This window comes from Chaetodon trifascialis, chromosome 4 (assembly GCF_039877785.1).
Source record: "Chaetodon trifascialis isolate fChaTrf1 chromosome 4, fChaTrf1.hap1, whole genome shotgun sequence".
Lineage (NCBI taxonomy): Eukaryota > Metazoa > Chordata > Actinopteri > Chaetodontiformes > Chaetodontidae > Chaetodon > Chaetodon trifascialis.
This window is the reverse complement of record NC_092059.1, coordinates 26,292,101-26,312,917: the sequence shown is the minus strand read 5'-3', so window position 1 is coordinate 26,312,917 and position 20,817 is coordinate 26,292,101. Positions and strand designations below refer to the sequence as shown.

At 40.3% G+C, this 20,817-nt stretch overlaps 1 protein-coding gene and 1 non-coding gene across 3 annotated transcripts in view; one reads left to right on the top strand and one right to left on the bottom strand.

The window, feature by feature from the left end:
* The window catches only part of LOC139330296 (inactive N-acetylated-alpha-linked acidic dipeptidase-like protein 2), a 520,996-nt gene that overhangs the window by 483,682 nt on the left and 16,497 nt on the right, over positions 1–20,817 (top strand). For both annotated transcript variants that reach the window (XM_070961134.1, XM_070961135.1), the window contains exon 16: positions 7,475–7,568. In XM_070961134.1, coding sequence (XP_070817235.1) covers positions 7,475–7,568 — 94 coding nt within the window. The remainder of the gene's footprint in view (positions 1–7,474; positions 7,569–20,817) is intronic.
* On the bottom strand, positions 8,538–8,610 carry trnak-cuu (transfer RNA lysine (anticodon CUU)). Its single transcript has one exon. It is a non-coding gene; the product is annotated as a tRNA-Lys (tRNA).

Sequence of the window (20,817 nt, the reverse complement as noted above, 5' to 3'; positions counted from 1 at the left end):
CTCCATACCCACACTGTAACACTGAAAGATCTCTACCATTTATCCCATTGATTATTTTTTTAAAGGTCTAAGACCCTCTGAACTGCAGACGATTCAAGATTCCATCTTTAGGGAAACACTGGTGGTGGTTGTACAGACACATACATTAGTGACAGCAAGGACATGTGATAATAATGAGAGAAATTCAAATGTCCTTCAGGGAGCTTGTTCAGTGGCTGCCAGAGAGGTAGATAACCCAGTGAATCCATAGATCACTATTAAGAGGTGAATACCTGCTGTGACCTGCATGGAATGATTGTCTTCTGACTTGAGCTTGGACTAAGTCCTAAACTTTATCTACGAAATCATTTTTTAATATATAGAACTGTTGACACACTAAAATAACACAAATACATCAATACTGCATTTCTGCCTATACAAGTAGGCTTTTGATGCAGGTGCATAATATTGACCAAGCCGATGTGTACAGGAGGGCTGTGGGGGGGGTCACCCTGGGGCTTGACAGTCCGTAAGCAGTCAATAAGCTCTGACATTTGGTACTTGGCCACGTGAATATATATATAAGTAATTCCTCATCCATCTTTCCTCTGTGCCGGGTGAACTCACAGAGATAGTGACAACAGCTGAATGGTGTTTCATCCACGAACTGTAACTTTGACAGATGGAACTGATTTCATTGCAAACTAAAACAGGGCTTCTCAAAGTCTGGCCCTGGGTCTGCATCCGGACCGAGCGCCTGCCGGCTACCTCCAGTCTGCCAAGGCTTTCCATCCAGCCCACAGAAAATTTATGAATTCCGAAAATGTGTGCATCTGACATCACTCACCAGTGGAAGGGGCCCAGTCCATCCTGAGAGCGATTGTTGATCACCTTGCCAACCCCTGATAATAAGCCAAAGAGTCTCCAATTCAGAGCTCACCTGCTCTTCAGAAACAAATACTCACAGAGAATCACAAAGCTTGCATATTTGATGCAAGAGCATCAGTTTTGTTGGCCAACTGTTGTATTGGTAAAATACTCCCAAACTGACTATTATTGTTTGCTTTCTGGGATCCTGAACATGAGTTTTTAGTTGAGATCAGGACTTTCATTGGTAGTTGAACTGTGGGTTTTCTACTGAGCACTGACTCCTCCTTGATGGAAGTCTGAGAGCATTTTGTAGTTCAGTATCTAGTTATTATGGATTTTCCATGTCTGTTCACACTGATACAGGATAACCATAACATTCATTTTGCAACAAAGTGAAAATATTAAACAATAATAGGCTAATTAGACCCAAATATACACATATTTTTCCATTTGAAAGTCCAGCCCCTGAGTGTGTGCTCAGAGAAATTCTAGCTGGCCCTTGGACAAATGTAGATGTAGATGAGGACCCCTGCCATACTTCATGTTAGGAATAGGCTACAATACATTATGAAGCTTCATGTTTGTTATTTTAAAATCAATTTTCTATTGATCAATAAATGGTTAATGACAATGAATATTCAGTGTAGCTGGAGATCATTCACAGAGACCTTGTCCCAGATGAATGTGGTTTTAATGTGGCTTATTTCCCTGTTCTTGACGTCGTTGTCATGGTGACATTACATTGTCGTTGCTGCTGAGTTCAGACTTTAACGTTACAGCAGAGAGTTTTCTATGAGCTCCACACACAGAATGTGTTTCCTTTTCTTTAGAACACAATAACTAGTGTAACTGTAGCTGTCAGAATATGTCAGAAATAAATATGGACTAACTGTCTGAGCCTTGTCAGCCTCAGTTTCATGCTGGTCCCAACACAATAGATGTGACGTTAATTTGTTATTGCCAACTTATTCAGATGTGGACAATTGAGTGACAAGTCTGAGAACCCCTGGTCTAAAATGTCAGGTCAGGAGAGGGCATGAGGAGAGGGAAGGTCATGACAGGAGAGGAGGACAAGAAAAGAGGAAACATGAGAAGAGATGTTCATGCTGGTTTGTTCTATCTTCCACTCCACTCCAACTGTCATATTTCTTTAGTTTGGATTGTCTTTTACTTTGTGTTATGTCACAGCCTCTTTTCTGCCTTTCTTCCTCCATCATTATCTCTCGCAGTCACTCGCTCCCCCCTCTCACAGCCTTTTTCTCTCTGTCCTCTGCCTTGGAAAGAGACGATCCAGAAATAAGGCCATAAATAAGAAATCAACGGCCTTTTCTGTCCCACCACATTACAGGCTTTTGATGTATGCTTTCTGCAGTAGTATTACTCACCAGCCTCAAATCAATGCTCTAATCTTTCCCCCTGCCAGATTGATTTCGGTGGCAGTGACAACAGCACAGAGAGATGCTGAACAGATCTGTACACTGTACACGGCCATTTCCCAAATACTAGCAAAGCTGTGTTATATAAGGGCTGCTGCTTAGGTAGGTTCATTTCGATGGCAGCTATCACATAGTGAAGGCGCAGAGGTGTGAAAGCATAGTGTATCTGATTTCCAGTTTTTGTGTCTTTCAGTCTCTTAAGCCTGACTGGTCCATTCAGAAAAACTGTGGACAACCATAGTTTAAATTCATACAACTGTATTTTGAATTGTGATCAAGTGCCCAAATTGAGTGTTCTAAACCAATTTCAGTAAAGATTTATCAGCAACTCATGGGAAACTCAATACAAACCAGTAAATTAGATCAGTGGTTCTCAACCTTTTTTGTCTGTAGTACTCTTTTTCCCTGATTTCTCAATCCAAGTTCCTCCTTTACCCAACGACAACATTTTTCCTAGAAAGCTGCAAGAGAAAACGACAGCTAGCATATGAGGAAATGAATGAACGATAACCTAGTCCAGTTTTGATGTCAGTGTGTAACGAATAAAACAACACAATGGCCTGCTCTGTTTTCTATATGAATAGATATGATATTTTCCAGCTCCCTAATCTGCTGGTTTAGAACTACCTTTTCTGTGTTTATTGAAAAAGGAATTCTTTTAAAGGAATTTTTAAACTGTACATCATATTTTTGACCTCATGTCATTACAGGGGATTCTTCTAAGAATACAAATACTGTTTTTGTTGCTCAAAACAACCTTGTTGCATCTGCTCAGAGTGAAAGGTCATTTCACCCCCCCAATCACATACAGCGTATGTTGAGACTTGAGGGTGTAATCCAGAGTGTACAACTCTTAAATCAAGCTCACAGTGAAAGGGTCAGTATGCTTCAAAGTGCTTGTCGGATCATTGGATAATTAAGTATACTTAACATTAAACAACAACATGGTTACCAGGTCTAGAGAGCACTCAACCTGCACTCTCTATAACCTCTGAAATTCAGGTTTTTGTAATTTGAAACTTAATGCCACTTAAATGGATTATTCTGTATTGACATCCAGTGGGAAATGCAATCAAATTTTTGCAAGATCACTCAGAGAAAGCTTTGAAAATTGGGTGACCATGTCTACAATTTGCCAAGAAATTTTGGCACATTTGATCCTGATAAGCATCAAAATGGTTTGGGGGACATACCAAAAGGAGATTCATTTATGACAAAATAACAGGATGCCACCTTTCCTTCATTGACAATTAACAGACTGTTAAAGCTTTGAGAGGGCCTGCCTATCGCACCAGGTGGGAGAAGTCAAGAGCATTTAGAAAAATCATTTTCAGTACCGTTGTTCTACTCATGAAAGCAGAAAAAAAAATAAATAAAAATTGATCACGTAACAGACCTGAAGGCTGCTGGAAGAGGCCCTCTGTCATCTCCACCATGGTTTCATTTTTTATATCAAGAGATTACAAATTTGCCTGAAAACGATGTATTGTTGTTTACAAGCTACATGCAGCATCTGTGAATGTGAGAGGCTTGAGTGAGGGCTGGCGCTGCTTTCTCACCTGACGCTGAAGTGAGGTTGCTGGCAGTGTGCCTTTCACTCTGTCCAGTTTCAGTCAGGCTGACCTCCAGCACATTCAACCTGTGAGGGCCTGGAGTGTGTGTGTGTGTGTGTGTGTGTGTGTGTGTGTGTGTGTGTGTGTGTGTGTGTGTGTGTGTGTGTGTGTGTGTGTGTGTGTGTGTGTGTGTCTGCTTGCCCATGAGTGGATGAACTGGGTACTGAGGTTATCATCCAAGAGTCTACTCAACTGGAGACAGACTTGAGGTTCATTGGCCAGGGATGAGCCAAGTCAGGTGGAAGACACACAGGCACACAGAGGGGCACACACACACACACACACACACACACACACACAGATAACTGAACTGCATACTGACCTTTACTTTCCCCACTGTTCTTTGGCAACGGAGATAATGTGTAAAAAAAAAAAAAAAAAAGTGTACACACACGTGTTTGTGTGTGTGTGCATAAAATATACACTCTCTTGATCTTCCATCATGCACTGCTGGCTGGAGAACATCATACTGTACAGCCTGTGAACTTTGATAAACAGAAGGTGTTCCCTTTCAACAAGCCTACATGGCATTGTTTATTAACTGTTAGAAGTTCAACCCAACTGTACCTTAAAATTCAAGATCAGCCTGTCAACTTTGTATTCCACTTGGAATTCCCACCAAAAATAATTTTTTCATTCCACTTTATAGAAACTAAGAGGACTGGCTAGCATTAGTAGTCACTCAACAAGCAGTCATGTGACATCAGCACTCATGTCACCCTGGAACACCAAACTCTTTCACAGTGTTAACTGCAGATAATGACAATGATCCATGGCCGCTCTGTTTGACAACTGTACAGAACTCCACACGAGTAACATAAGCTCTGATGGAACTTGATGCAACAATCTCAACTTAGACACAAGTTTAACAACAACAACAACAACAACAACAACACTTTTTTTCCTAAACTCTTCTTCTACATTTATTTTCCAATTTTCCTCAAATCCATAACTATGTGAAGTCTCATAGGTCAGTATTACATGGAATATACATCCCATAATACTGGCCCCCTTTTACTCTCTTACAGCTCAATGATTTGGATAATGATATTGAGTAGCAGATAAGAGAAACTAGTTAGAAACTAAAATAAAACTCATAATTTTTCTTTTTGTTTATTACAGTTTGGATAGATAGGTACAGAATTCAACAGAAAAACAAGGTGATATATACATATCTATTGATTTCTTAATAATGAACCTGGTTGCCGTGGTGTCCTGATGGTTAAGGCCTGTGCCACATGCCTGCAGCACCTGGGTTTGATTCCAGACGGGGATGTATGTTGCCTATCATACCCCTCTCTGTCTCTGACTCTCTATATTGCCTGCACAGTAAAGGAAACAATGTAAAACAAATAAATGAATAGGCAAACAAACAAATAGATAAATTGGTGAAAACATGAAAGCAGAAAGAAAAACCAGTGCGATCTGAATGAAAGCACAAGGTTATGGTCTATGTGCTTTTTATTACTTTTCCAACAGAGAATAGAAGTGCAAAAGAAGACACTCTGCATCTTGTAGGATGCTGGATCTTTGTCATGTGTAAATAAATGTAGCTCAGGTTAAATAATACATGTGATGTCCTTGGCCGATAAAGGTAATTCCATTCATAGTGTGGCAGTGAGAAGTTTTCTTGCAATACAGCGAGCTGTGAATTTCCTGTGAGAATGACACAGTGGAGGTGTGGAATCAGAGTATTGATAGACCAGTAATCCCAGCTGTAGTCTTGTAGTCGGACAGAACAGTGAGCTGCAGTGATGTTACACTCCAATAAAAATCCAAGTCGAAACCGTGCCAAGTCGTCTACCTGCTAAGAGTGGCCAAATCGGTGGCACTGTTTGCATTAAGATGACAGACACTTCACTGTGAGAGCACAGCCAGAGAGACACTCTGTGATTTGGACGATGCCTCTCATTATGACGTGCCAGCGCAAGCAGGGATCTGCATAAATGTTTGCTCACACTGCAGCCAAAGTTGTCCCAGTTATTTTTCCCCCTCGCATCACAGCTGTTGTCAAATCAGTATGAAAAGCAAAAGGTTGCACGGAGTCTCAGATTTTCAATTTACAATCTGGACCGCAAAGGTGTGCGGTGCATAATCAGAGCTGATGACTGTGATGGCGAGGACGAGACACAACATGAATCGACTGATTGGATCCATCTGCCTAAGTACCAATCAAAACCCAAAGGCACATAAATGACATGTAAATGGACATTTATTGTGAAAACTGCTGTCAGTTCATATTGCCTTGAAATGTGGGTTACATCCTTGAAGGAGAAGAGCCACTGAGTGGTGATTCAAATTGTGCCTGGATGTTATCAACACAACACACCAGACCAGAGAAGAAGAAAAACAACCACCCTGTTAAGAGGCGTGGTGAATTATCGTGAATGAGAACATAATAGCACAAAATGACAAGGTGTTGTAAAGAGTGAGGAAAGAGAGGAAAGTGCTGATGTGCTAAGCTATTGAAAGAATATTTAAAAAAAAAAAAAAAAAACTGGTGTGCCAAAATCTACATTCAAGACATGAAAAAAAGAAGAAAAAGGTACAATCAGAGCAGATTCAGGCAGCAATGAAATCAATAAAGCAAAGCGGACACAAAAGCATACGAAAATCTAAAAAGCACACAAAACAAATACAAAATAGATTGGTCTGCTGAAGAGGGTTTAAGTAAAGGCTGCTGGCTGCTCCACAGTGGTTTCTTCAGGCTGACAAAGTGAAAGTCTGCAGTATAAAGCTGCTCGGGGTAAATTCTAAGAATGATGCAATTTTGCGCTGTATTCTCAAAATGAAGAAAAGTTGTGAACAAAATTATGTGTTAATGTTAAGACCTTGGTCTCGCCATCTATTATTCAAGAGAGCTGCAGAGATGACTAGCAGAGGCAGCAACAGCACACTTTCTATAGTCTGGAAATGTCTGAGGAGCTTTAATGCAGCAGTAACATGTCACCTTTTGAGGCCTGCTATTGGCTGATTTAGTGATTGAGGAAGATATAGTGGCTAGACATGAGTGTAATGTAACATTTGACAGTCACTGCAATCAGCACTTTGGGATCACCGTCAAAGTTAAGGACACTTCAGGCCATTTCTTGTAAATCTTAATTATACCTCCTTACATCTCCGGTCTACTTGCCCGACTTTTCCTGGATCTTTCAACCACATTGCTTCATCGTCATCTGAGTTGGTCCAGTTGTCATTACTGACAGCTCAGGAAAAGGCCAGGAAGTAGACCTTGAGTCAAGATGTCAACTATTCCTTAGGTCAAGAATGAACTTTTATGTTCAACTTTTACAATTTTGTTTTTAAGGCTGGATATAGAAATTACAGAGGTGCTATCATGGTGACAAGTTCATTCATATGCACACAGTTTTTTTGGTCTTACAGTAAAATCATCCACAACTGTCTTTAGACACGAGTCGCTGTCCATGTATGAAACTCATTAAGCACTAAATCCTATAGCTGTTCACCTCCTGGGTATTTGTTCTGTGCTGACTCTGGAATCACATGCCACATGAATGCAGTTTTTCAAATAAAAACACAACTTCATCCACATCTCTTTTGGCTGTGTTTCTGCAGATGACAGCAGAAGCCATTCTCCGGCTGGTCAATGACCCTGTGCTGCCGTTCTACCCTCTGGACATTGCCCTGGATGTTCAGAACAAACTCAAAGGTAATACTGATGATGACAGAGTGGTAGTGACGGTGGTGATGTTAATATGCAGTGTTATGATTTCTTTAATCAGGTATTCTCATTGAGTTTGTGATCTCTTTTTCATCACAACATTCATAATTATTTTCAAGGAGGGCAAACAGTTTCCTCATAATTTGTTTTAAAACATGAAATTAGTGTTGTGACAGTGTCTACAAATAAGAAAAAAAAAGCTAAATAAAATTTAATGCTTTCTATGACATTTTGATGACATTATATATCTTGATTAAGGACAAATAGTCTTTTTCTTATGCTAAACAGCATTTCAGGTTCAGTATAAAGGACAGTGCAAAGGTCAGTTTAGGTAGAAATGTAGTCAGTTATTAAATACGTAATTCCAGGAACCATTAGTTTAAGTTTCCTCTGGGTTAGACAGCAGGAAGCTACTGTAATAAATCTAACCCAGACTTTATTCCACAGAAAGTGGGACAGCTAAAGTATGAGTTTTTTTCTCTCTGCAGATCAGTATGGCAGGTAAATAAAATGTGTGTTGGGTTCATCTATCATTGGAATTGTCCTAGCATGTAAGTGTAGCAGGTCAGTATAAAGGCAGTATTAGGTTTTGTTTTATATCAGGAATGTTGACTCTGATGCACCACAATGTCTTATTTTAAGGGGGAAGGAAAGAGAGAAGGAAAACAAAATTAGTGTTTATGTGATCTTCCATCCCCATCCATGCGATCTTTTAAAGACCTGCAAGAAAAAGAGAATGTTTCTGCAATATCTTTTCATTTTTCATTGTCATAAGTCATTGCAACACGTAACGAGGGTTTTACTGGTGGTCTTGTGAAGGACAGCAGTGCCAATGTCAGGCATGTTGAGTGTTGGGTCCCTTAGCTACCTGACCTCATTTGACCCACCTCAGCTTCCATCCATAAGATAAGATATACCTTTATTAGTCCCACAGTGGAGAAATTTCAGGAAGATTAGCGCCCAACGTGGGGCTCGAACCCACGACCCTGAGGTTAAGAGTCTCATGCTCTACCGACTGAGCTAGCCGGGCTACCACCATGCTCCACCTCTTTGCCAATTTTTGGATTAGTTGGGGGTTATGGCGCCAGGAACTGTCAGGATCATAATGACCGATGCCACTGTCACTGACCTTGAGAATGGCTCTTCAGAATCCTATGGGTGACATCACAGAGACTACGTCCATGTTTTATACAGTCTGTGGGTGCACCCTAGATAGCGTGCCAACTAGGCTGACATACATAGCAAACACTTACGGCCAATTTAGAGTTACCAATTCAACTGACCTAACTTTGGTCGGAAACCCACCCAGAAAGAGGGAGAATATGAAAACTCAGAAAGGTGCTTTAAAGCAGCACATTGTTGCTGTGAGGCAACAGTGCTACTATAACTTAAAACATGCTGCTGTAGGTAGAGATGAAACACAACACAGTTCAGTTTCAGGCAGTTCAGGCAGCAGGTATGTTTCTGCATCTGTAGTTTCTAGGTTTGCGGCTCAAAAGTCTCAGCTGTGTCAGTTCACATTGGCTGCTCAACATTTCTCAAAGCTGGTAACACGTGCACATTAGTGAAACAGTGGAAATATCACTTTTATCTCTGTTAAAATAATGTGACAGTTCCTGTTAAAGTGCTTGTGGATGGATTATTCTGTTATGGCTGAGGGATAAAAAACATGGTAAATTTGAAGGATGAACATGACCATGTGCCTCCAGTTCGGCTAACTGATTCAGGGAGCTGCTCAATGCAACTGACCTGAGTAAGATGATGGCACAGAAAACAGGATAAAACAGCTCAGCGTGAGGCTGCATGTTATCAGTACATTTTTTACACTGCCTGGTCAATTTTATTGTGTAAATCTGGCGTTTCTTTTATTTTGTTGACATGGATTCTCTGGGCTCCGTGTTGGTGTTGGCCATACTGAGGTTATTTCCTTTCCTGTGCCTCTTTGGTGTCTTGGTGAATCACTGTGTGCCACAGTGTGTGTGGTGATGCCAGTTCATCAGTCAACTGCAATCTTGATGCCAAGAATGACTGTGTCTTGAGCAGTTTGCCGCCCAGCGGAGCAACAGACTTGTGTTCCATGATATGCTGATCACTTTATGAAAACACTCTTATATAATGTTGTCTGAAACCGCTTTAGTCTTGTTCGAGTAAAGTCAGCCATCGATATTCTGAAATGATTATGTAAATGTACGTAAACCATGTCAGTGTTTCATGTATACACACCATTATAAGGCAAGGATTATGTTTTCTTTACATTTGACAAATCTGGTCAGTGGTTTAGTTTTGCCAAAAGGTGTGAGTGGGACCAGAGTAGCGCTGTATGGAAGCTGCATTTCCTCCAGATAATGTAGAAACATTCTGTTGTGGCAGCAGGATTATTCTCTGTGTCTGCAGTCAGACTGCTGATGTTCTTGCAGTATTTACAATAAAGCATATAAATATACCAAATAACTGATAGCAACCAAGAAAATATAGGATATAGTCTGTAATAATGGTAACAAAATGACTTTGCTATAACTTACTGCACAAATGTAAATGTCTTCTAAAATATCAATATCAAAGTGTGTTTGGACTAATATCTTATAAGCTATATTGATATTTCAGATGCAGAAGGCCTGCAGTGAAATTTGATGTACAGTATATTTGTAGGGACCCACCAGCTTAAGGAGGCAAGGCATATCAAATTACTTTTGTCCTCAATTAGACATAGATTGCTAATGCTACCTTTAACAAAGTGGTCCTCACAGTTGCATATTGTGATATTTATCACCTAAAGTGTGCAAATTTCACAGTAAGAGGAATGCAGCACTTTAGTCAAGGTCTGAACTGAACCCCGTGTAAATTTACAGAGCCAAATACTCAGCAGTTAGCATGCTGCATGACCTCTCAGGCTTTCTCAACCTAAATCAGCTTATTCAGTCACAGTCTCAGAGCGTGCGAAGGCTCTGTCCTTGAATATTAAGATGACCTTTGAAAGAGGATGCACAACAGAGGCTTTGACGCACTTGGCCCGCATGCTGTCTTCACATGCAAACTCAGAATAAACAAAATGTTACTTTTGTTGTGCACCATGGAAAATCCTCAAGTACAGGAGTTGTCAGAGAGTGAGGTTTCGGAATAGATAGTCAATCCAGTATTTAAGTTGCTCTGTTCTGCATAAGTTGTGGATTTACAATAAGAAAATGCACAAGGTTCACAATGAACTCTTCATGCTTCAGATAAGATAAATCTATACACCAGCATCTATCAAATCAGAGATTGAAAGAGATCACATGTACGGTAGCTCCAACTTTAAGTCTCATTCATTGTACCACTAAAGCAATTGCTCAGTGGCTTGGGTTCACTGGCTCTGTCTAAGCATGTAAGCACCGTCCCATTAAGGTCTAGATGGAGTGGTTATGCTTCCCTGTCTGAGACTAATGGACAGATTATGACCTGAGAGAGATGACTGATTATTATACCTGCCTGTAGCCTCTGTCTGTTTCTTCATCACTTGTCCCTCATTGTACCCCTATTTCTGCTCCTCACTTTCTCTCCTCTATCAATTTGATTCAAAGGCACTTTATTGTCATGAAAGATCCACCTTCTTGGAAACTTCACACATCAGTAATGAGATGAAGAATGGTGTGACAAGTGAGCATCATTTCATGGAGGCTAAAAGGCCTTATCATCCAGCCAAAAACACAAATGACAAAGCAGACTTATGCCATTAATTAGCAATAAGATTTAACTTTACTCAGTGTTTTTGTTGGAGCTGTGCTCTGATTATCTAGATTACTAGTATAAAGATCAGAGTGTTTATCATTCTTGAACATTGCTTACCTCAATTCCTTACATTCAATGAGAAACACTAATTTTAGCAAACAAGGTGGGTAAGACCACAACAGCACCTTCCAGCACACCAATCCAACCATTTAGCAGCACTACATGCTAGTCCAATCTCAGCTCATGTATGAATATTCAACCTGGATTCCAAAAAAGCTGGTACACTGTATAAAACGTATATAAGAACAACATGCAATGATATGCAAATCGTTTTCAATCTATATCAGGCTGAATGCAACTGATGGATGGATGTTCTTGCTTGATAGAACACTGATTTCACATTTATCTGCTGAAGGTGGGAAGTTCCTTCCTCCAATCTTAGTTTAAGACATACATGTATGACTTTGTGACATCACAACTGGTTAGGAAGTCCATCGTGGTCCACTGAGAATGGACATTTTAGTGAAACCTGAGCAATGCTGAGTCCAGTGTGTGATTGGAAAAGAGTTCACGTTTGCAGGTCAAAACTTTTCATCTCCCATTCGCTGCTCATAACATGAGCTGTGACTGTAATAAAGCTCTGAGCAGCTCGTGAAGTTCATCCATCTGTGGTTACTGAGATGCTGTCGGCTTCTTTGAGGCTCCGTGTTACTTTAGCTTTTGTCTCTTGGTGCAGAGCTGCTATCACTGTGTGACTGAAGTGTGGCCTTGATGGAACTGTATACTTTAACTTCAGCCTGTTTACTAACCTCTGAAATCCATCGTTGTTGACCACAGAAAATGGCCTCATGTTTGATGTGTTTCCTGTAGTGTAGTTGACCATTGTCCAGCAGGATTTACAAGTAGTTTTGCGTTTCTTGGTTTCATTTTCACCTTTGTCAGTTCTTGAAACAGCAAAACCGAAATGTTGACACAAATCAGCTCCAAAGGTTGATGGAGCATCTTCAATCTCTTTTTCGTTATCGGCACATGCATCCATAATTTTCTCATTTGGTTTATTTTACCAGTGCTTGCTTGCGCACAAAGGATGATGGGAGTCTGTGTTCTTGACTGCTATGATTGCACCCTCCGCTTTACAATTTTCAACAAGGAGAGGTAATAAATAACCATGTAACATCATGGTATACCGCGTCACAGTTCCACAACGATATCAAGCCATATTTCTATTGCAATATTGTGAGATTTGATATTTTCTTATATCCCTAGAATTAACCAGGAAAACCTCTGTCCTGTCCTAATGAAACATGTTGCTTTGTAGGAAGCAGTAACTGTTTTTATTGCTGTAGACATCAAAAACTGTTTATACAAATGGTACAATGATCCTGTTTCCAATGCCAGGAATGAACTTTCAGTCTCAACTTTGAGTTTAGTTTGGTTGCTGACCTTCAGGTGTCATCTAGCTAGCAGTGTGGCTCTGCACAGTAAGCTGCTAGCTATAGGTTTTACATCTACCTCTCTCCTTTCTTTGGAACTCCAGACTGTGTGCATGCGACCAGAGCAGTGCTGCATGTCATTTTTGGCCTTGTGTTCAGAAATGAGGATGCTAAAGAACAGCTTTGTTTTAATTGCAGCTGTTTTATAATACACAATTGGACTTCATGTCCCTACACTTCATCTCCAAGTGTCATTTTCCTTATGCTTATATTTAGTTTTACTGTTTCCATCAGCTGTGTGTAATCAAAAAGAGGCTGCTTGTGACAGATTTGGGGCTCTTTATTGTGGTTATTAAATTGGTATAAAATTTAATTCCAGGTGGCATTATAAACGTCTTTAAGTTATAAATCTGACTTTGTGAAACGTGCAGATACTCTCAATGCTTTCAACCAAGCAGCTCCTTTTCAACCAGAAAACAGGTGGGAGAGGGCTTTTATCTCCGCTGGTTAAAAATACAGAGAGGCACCAGATGGAGCAAAGAAGAGGAGGAGGAATAGGACAGTGAAATAAATACTTTTTGATGTGTGTGTGGTAACAGATAGTGAGGCATGATAAATAATTCCTGGTGTGTGTTAGGATTGCGTGTGGGTTGGTTAATGGCAGCGGTTGCAGGGTAAAAGCTGGCATGTAGATTGGAAAATCTGAACACTATAATTTCAACCAAGATAAAAGGACAGAAGTGTGTGAGAAAAAGCAGAATTAGCCACTGATTCCACAAGTATTTCAGCACAAAAAAAAATTTCAAAGTTTACTTTTAGTAATGCCTTCCATGCTCCTCAACACAGAAACACAAACATACAGGCTGCTGGACAGTTTAACAGTGGAATTTGTTTAAAGCTGCACTACAGAATATGTCGATACAAACACTGAATCAAACAAAGTCCGTCCTTGAATGAGTCCACCCAATGTTCTTCCTTAACCCTAAACCTAACCTGCCTTTGCACTAACAATGAATGAATGGCTTATGCATGAACTTGACTTTTTTTTTTAACTTGACTTGACCCACAAAATGTCTTGATGTCAAAATGTAGGTTATCAAAGTAGAAACATCAATATCAGCGTATAAAGCCATGCTTTTCAAATTTAGAACCTCGGTTCAGCATGTGATTGTACAGTGCACGTGACCATCTGTTATACAAAAAGATTCTCTAAACAATGAAGATATATAACATAAAATAGTAGACTAACATGTCTTTTCAAGTGGTCACGGAAGGCAACACGCATGTTGCAGTTGATGATATTATGTCAGTCCGTCATGACAACTGTCAAGAAAATTAGACTTTTTTTAAAGTCACTGCAGTATCAAACATATTCAGTAACTGAAAAATTAGTTTGATGTTTGTAAAATGCATAAAACACGATCCATAAAAACACCATTCCTCATGCTGAAAAGGTTCTCACGCTGCGTGTCCTTGTCCATGTAACCTAATTTGAGTGTTTGTTGTTGTTGTTTTTTTTTAACTATGACAAGAGCTGCCTGTATGACACTACTTTCATTAGATTCAAAACAGCCAATGCACTTCAAATGAAAAAAAAAATGTAAAATACAATCCATGAGAACAATGAATCAAGTCAAACAGGTTCTCACCAATGTGTATACAACTTACTTATCACGCTTAATGCACCTTGAGTTATGATCCTGTGCAATTGAAAGCAAGAGAAAGAGCAAGCCTGGAACTGCAGAAAAGAGACAACTGGAGGGAACTCTACTGAACTTAACAGACCACAATACTGAGACTTGTTACCTTGAATTAACATGACCATCTGGTTGTAGTGTGGACTGTCCCTTTGTGACAGTGAGGTCCTCTGTGGAGATGTGTTGTGGTCTAAAGTTCCACAGTCCATGAGAGATCAACAGTTGCTTCTTCTGAAGCGCCTGAATGTGTAATAACACAGAAAGCACATATTTGGTGTGGTAAGTACAGACTGTCAACTAAACTGACACATTACTGGTAACATGGTTCAACAGAAAGATATCAAACGTTGTTCACTCAGCAGCTAAAGGAAAGATGCTAGCTAACGTTAGCTGAAAACATCTGCATGTCTGGCAGATTGAGTCCCCCCCAGTTCAATTAACTGGCTGAGCTCAATCAGCCATCAGGGCACTGATTGCGAGGTGGCAGTGGCGCCACCAGCCGGAATCATGTAGGCACTATGCGTACAATTTTTTTTGAAGGTCTGGAAAAAAAACACATATATTTTAAAGGGGATTTTTTTAATTGTTTTTGGGGAGGGGATAATAAAGATGCTGGTTTGTAATAGGCTAAACATGCTGAGTCCACTTATTTTTTAAGCCAATTAATTGAAGCCTAACATAAAGGCCAATGATTGTTATTTACGTCTTCTGTCACTACGTGATTTTGAATTCTGGCGCTAGCTATATTCTTCTTCTACACTATGTAGCCTACTGCCTATGTGGTGATTACGGTTCGTGGTAATGTCATAGAAATGTCGAAAAGACAGTTGAGCCTTTTCCAGGCATTTGAAAGAAAAAGAACTAAGCCTGCTACTATTACAAGCACACAGAGCAGCGAGAATGAAGGCGCTAGCAGCAGTCAGGCAGGACGGGAAGATGAGGTAGCTAGCTATGCAGTGCGCACTGCACTGCACACTGCACACTGCACAGTAAACACTGCACTGTGTGTAATTTTAATTTTAAATTTAAATTAACAGGTCGGCTAATCAAAAACAAAATTTTCTGACCTACATGTCGCGCGGGTTCAAATGCATCAAATTCCTACATCCAGTTCATGCTCTGGCAGCTGTCCAGAGTGCTGAACCGGGTGACAGTTACAGTACTACTCGGAGCGGGGCCGCGGCCTCCGTGTGCTTGTGGCTTGTTCGCGAATCTGGCGGGCCGCACATCTTGGGGGGGGGATCCTGCCGGCGCTACTGCGAGGTGGTGCCGCTCACCTTTATATCTAGGCGTGTTAACACCGCTCTGGTTCCTTTTCCTAACCTTCGGAGTCTGGCGTCTGTGTGAGCGGGGTGTGTTTGGTGTGCCCTCCGGGGCTTTTTGACGTGTTGGCTGCAAGCCTAAGGTATAGGCACTTATGGCATTTTCTGGTGCCGCACATTTATTGCGTGCATAATTGGTGTAATATCGGCTGTTGTATATGTTGTCCTTGTATGAAACTAGAGTCCTAACAGCTCACCTAGAGTGGAGTGCGTGCAGCATCTCAGGCTGTGTCCTCACTGCAGCGTCCAGGGTTTGATTCCAACCCTTTGCTGCATCTCATTCCCACTCTGTCCCCCCCTTTCCTGTCGCTCTCCAGCTGCACTATCAAAGACCAAAAAAGAGAGAGAGCCTAGAAAGGCAGTGAATGTTTGTTGATACAGTATAATGTGGGTGGATGTAGCTGAGATAGCGTGGGCACATGTTTTGTGTGTGTGTGTGTGTGTGTGTGTGTGTGTGTGTGTGTGTGTGTGTGTGTGTGTCTCTGCATGTGTAAGCTACACATGTGTAGGTGGTGATGCGTGTGTTTTTTGGGTCTTTTCAAAGATTCCTGTGAGTATATATTGGGTGGTGTGAAATGGCAGTGTGTCTGTGTTGGTGTATGAGTGGAAATGCTTTTGTGTGTGTATGTGTCTGGTCTCTAGGTGTTTTAGCAGCCCCCTGCGGCAGAGGACCAGTGATATTTAATGGATTCTTCACAGCCAGCATGGAGCACTGCAATATTCATGACTGGCAGTCATGGAAGGGACTCAGATCAAACAACCAGAGCTAATTGAAACCCCCAAAAACCTTTTGTTCAACTTTTTTAATCACTGTTCTCCTTTCTTTTCTCTTTTCATATAAAACTGCCTTTGGTCTAGTCTGATCTGACATAAATCTCCATTAATTAAAGTAGTGATAGTGCTCAGTGGCAGGGCTGCTTTTGGTCTTCAACTGCAGTACCAAAGACAGGTAGACCTGGCTGCTGTTACTAAAATACACGGAGAAAATCACAGTAAATTGCGTGCCCATATGAATGAATTTTTTCTTACATTTGGATGCCACTTAAAACCTATGTCCCATTTTTGAGTTTTAATTAGGTTTTTCTCAGTGGCAAAGCCAAAGAATCATATTTTGCAATGTAATTAGACTGATAGCGATAGGAGCGAAGGTGACCACTGTCAGGAAGCCCAGCAGTGTGACTTCACAATGTAAAAAGCTTCGCTACAGATGGGAGTCAAATGTGAGGGAAAGAAGTGTCATGGTCGAGTTGTCAGGCCACCCTGATCATCTGGAACAGCTTCAGTACTTCTTGCCATTGTCTCTCAAAGTGTTTGAGCTCCACTGGATGGATGAACAGCATCCCTCAATTGGTGCTTTGATGATGGTGGTGGACAGCACTGTCTGAAGGGCCAATCGCATCAGAAAGGGATACAGTGGAATTCTGAGCACCTTCACAAATTCTAAGTTCATAGAAGCTTTGCGACACGAGTCACAGGGCTAGTTGGCAAGCTAAGCGCTTACACACCGGCCATCTGGGAAAATGTTAAGATTAGTCAATCACAATAATTTTACAAACTAGTAAGCTTGCTGAGCTCAGCAAGCTAAGATGAACACAGATTAACTTAGTTCCCATAGCTGGACTTCCAAGAGCGCAGATATATGAACTATGAGGGGCAAGCAGAAGTTAACCAAGACCTGCTGCTGCCTCAAAGGAGAGGCTCAGTTCAACTTAATTTAATAGCATGACTACTGTGTAATAGATGTCAGGGAAGGGGAATGAGGTTTCAGCAGTCTGATTCGAGGAGGTATCTTCCAAAGATACCGTCTTTTCAGTATGAAATTCCCTTTTTGTGTCTCCATGGGATGTCTCCCCACTGAGCCCCAGCTTCTTGTATCTGAAGGTTTGTTTGTGGGACAAAGCACCAGCAATAATCCTGCACACAATCGCCACAACCACACTCCTCCTGTTAACTTCAGCAACAGTGGATTTTGTCCCTCATCTTTAACTGTGTATTTGCACTCTGTTTCAGCCAGTGTGGAGTGTAGGAATGATGAAGTCACTCTTTAAAGGTGCGTGTTGCATTTGATGTATTGTATTAAGGTAGACTTAAAAAAGCAGAAGCTTTCCTTCCAAAGCAAATGTTAGCTAGCACGCCTAATGACAACGAGCTGTTGGAGTCAGTCATTGTCAAAGAAGTCTGTCATCATGGTTGCTTTGCATGGAATATGCATTCATGCATATAACATGTATATGGATTTGCATTTCAGTCAGTGTTTGGTTCACTAAATTTAGAACATGAGCACAGTGAACAGAAACACCTTCTATGTAGAATATGCTTAACCCCAATATGCATTTAGAACACAGTAACTTCGCAAGCTGTGTCTTGTTCAGGCTGGGTAATATATTTTGTAAACATAAATATATGCGATAACTAATTAATAACCTAACATGTGTATAACATCCCAGAATGAGAACTGTGTGGTAGTTTGCTTACATCAAGTAATTTGCAATGATGTGGAATAACTGAGTGAAAAAGGGCTGTATGAAAGAGACGCTGACGTCTCCTCTTTATGGTAATGAACTAAATAGCCAGTGTTGTGTATAGTTTTCATTTACATCTTGACTATGCCTCTGACATATGAATTCAATTATAGTGTTGCTGCCTCCAGACTTCTGCTTCTCAACAATGTGGAACCAAAACACAAAACAACATTTGACACTACACAACCTTCTCCAAACGATTCTAACAATAAATGTTGAAATGCTTTAAATTGCTAAAAATGGAGGAGCAAGGTGTCTGTCAGATTTTCTCAGAAATGTGGTCTGACCGTGATTTCAATGAACACTTGTCTCTGAACAAGTGCTTGCTTGCTTGCTTGCTTGCTTGAACTTAAAGCAGTGAGCCGTTCTGGTCCCTGCTTGCAATCAGTGAAGTAGTGTTAAATTATGACTCTCCAATCAATAATGAGCAAGGACAAGCGTAACAGCCAGCATTATGAACAAAAGAATTAAGTGAATTCACCATTTCCTTTCCTCAAAAGTAACTACAGCTGTGTGTGCTATCAGTCCCACGTGCTCAACACATGGATTAGCTGAAATTAAATTCATAAAACTCTACTGTATAGAAGTTGTGATAGAGGGCAGTTAGCCTGTTGCTTCACAGAAAGAAGGTCTATATATAAACAGAGGAGCATAAAGTTTAGATAAAGCAAAACGACAAACCTTCAACTTCTGTATGATGAGATTTATTATAGTATAATATTCTATTATTTTACCTTTAAATAAAGAAGAAGAAGTCATTTCTGATTAATTACTGTTTATGGCCCAAATCTGTGTGTTTGTTTTCAACATTGTGGCTTTTTTAGTTTTCCTACTCAAATAATAAATGAAGAATTGGAATTACTCTTTAAGAGCATACATCAGTATAGCAGAATAGGAATCAATTAAACCTACATGAAACCCAACACCAACATTCATAAACATCGACAGAATGTGTACTTGAAAGGAAAAATATTCCATCGAATAAAAACATCACCCTCAAGCTCTTTTGAATTTCTCTCTCTCTTCTCTCTGCCACTGTTATCGCAGGAGGCCAAGTCCCAACTGTATACCCAAATACAAATACACTCACACACATCCCTGCGTGTCAAAAGATGTGATGGATTACAACAATCAAACAATATTTCATGAGTCCCAGCTGGCTGCGAGGAGCCAGAGCCATTTAAATTTGTAGAAGAGAACAGTTCTCTTTGTCTATTTTTGTCCCCACTGTCTTCCCTTCTCATCTCCAACGAGTCACACTCTGTTCCCAAACTCAAGTGACTCACTCTGATCCAAAGAAACACTAACACACACCAAGGTACACTGATTAAGACCAGTATGTTACCTATTATTAATTTACAGTCTGGTTTTGATTCACATAAAGCCAACATTTAATCCTAATCATGTTTGCACTTTCAACTGCTGTCACCTTGTGAGTTTCACTGAAGTATTCATTTTTTTTAACAATTCCTGAATCAGTAATGCATAGTCCAACTCAATGCTAACACATAATATGAATTGCCATCAATACACAAACAGAAATTAGCTTTTCATACTTAGAGGCATATATTTGCACTGTGGAAACAAACTAATAGCTGCTGACTCACATTGCTACATCAAGCTGCTGCTCTGCAGCTTAAACACCAGCTGCAGCAACTACAAAGGGTAAAAACTCAAACCTAAAATTCCCAGTGGGTTTAAAAATGCAGCCACCACTAGGCAGAAACATGTTCCCGGACAGGGCAGCCCACATTTTGAAAGGACAGGTTTCAAGTTCTATTTCCTGTGCTGAGGATGTTAATTTCAAGTGTCCCAGTCTGTGCTGCGTGCAGTTTATACACAATACTTGTATGAATTTCAATGGACATCTCCTCTGCGCACATGTACTGTATCGTGATAGCATCAAATCAAAGCATGAGCGTATCGTCCTGGCCCTCCTCTTCATTTTCTCTTTTGTCTTCTTTTTTCTCTTCTATTGCTTTCTTTTATTTTTCCCCAAAAAATGTTTCACACATGTTTGCCCACAATCCCTCTCATGCAAAATAATCAACCTTATCTCCAGAGTTAACACTGTCCAATTCTGCAAAGCCCAGTAACATATCTGGTATTGTAGCAAACTTTCAGTATACTTTCTTTTTATGCAACAGTCAATACACATGAGGATTACACAGCATTCTCAACATGAACATTTAGACATGTGGCAGGGTGTGCCTGTTCATGTATTGTATCCTGTGTGACAGATGAGTTCACCCTGTATTAAAGAAACTTGCTTTTCATTTCATTCAAATTCAAAGAAAAGTTCATTCCTGGTCAGGTCAAAGTCTTTGTGAGGATACATCTGTCATGGTGAAAGGAAAAGCTTCCAGTGAGCAGAGAAAATATTTCATTAGACTATCGAAACCTTGTACTAATACCAATAATACCAATTTCTGCACTCAAGCAGTGCAGAAATTGTTCTCTTCACACATCACATTAGCATGCTCCTTTTCAAATATATTATATGCTGTACTTAAGTCACATTATCAACATGGCATCAGTTTATGCACTCATTTAACCAG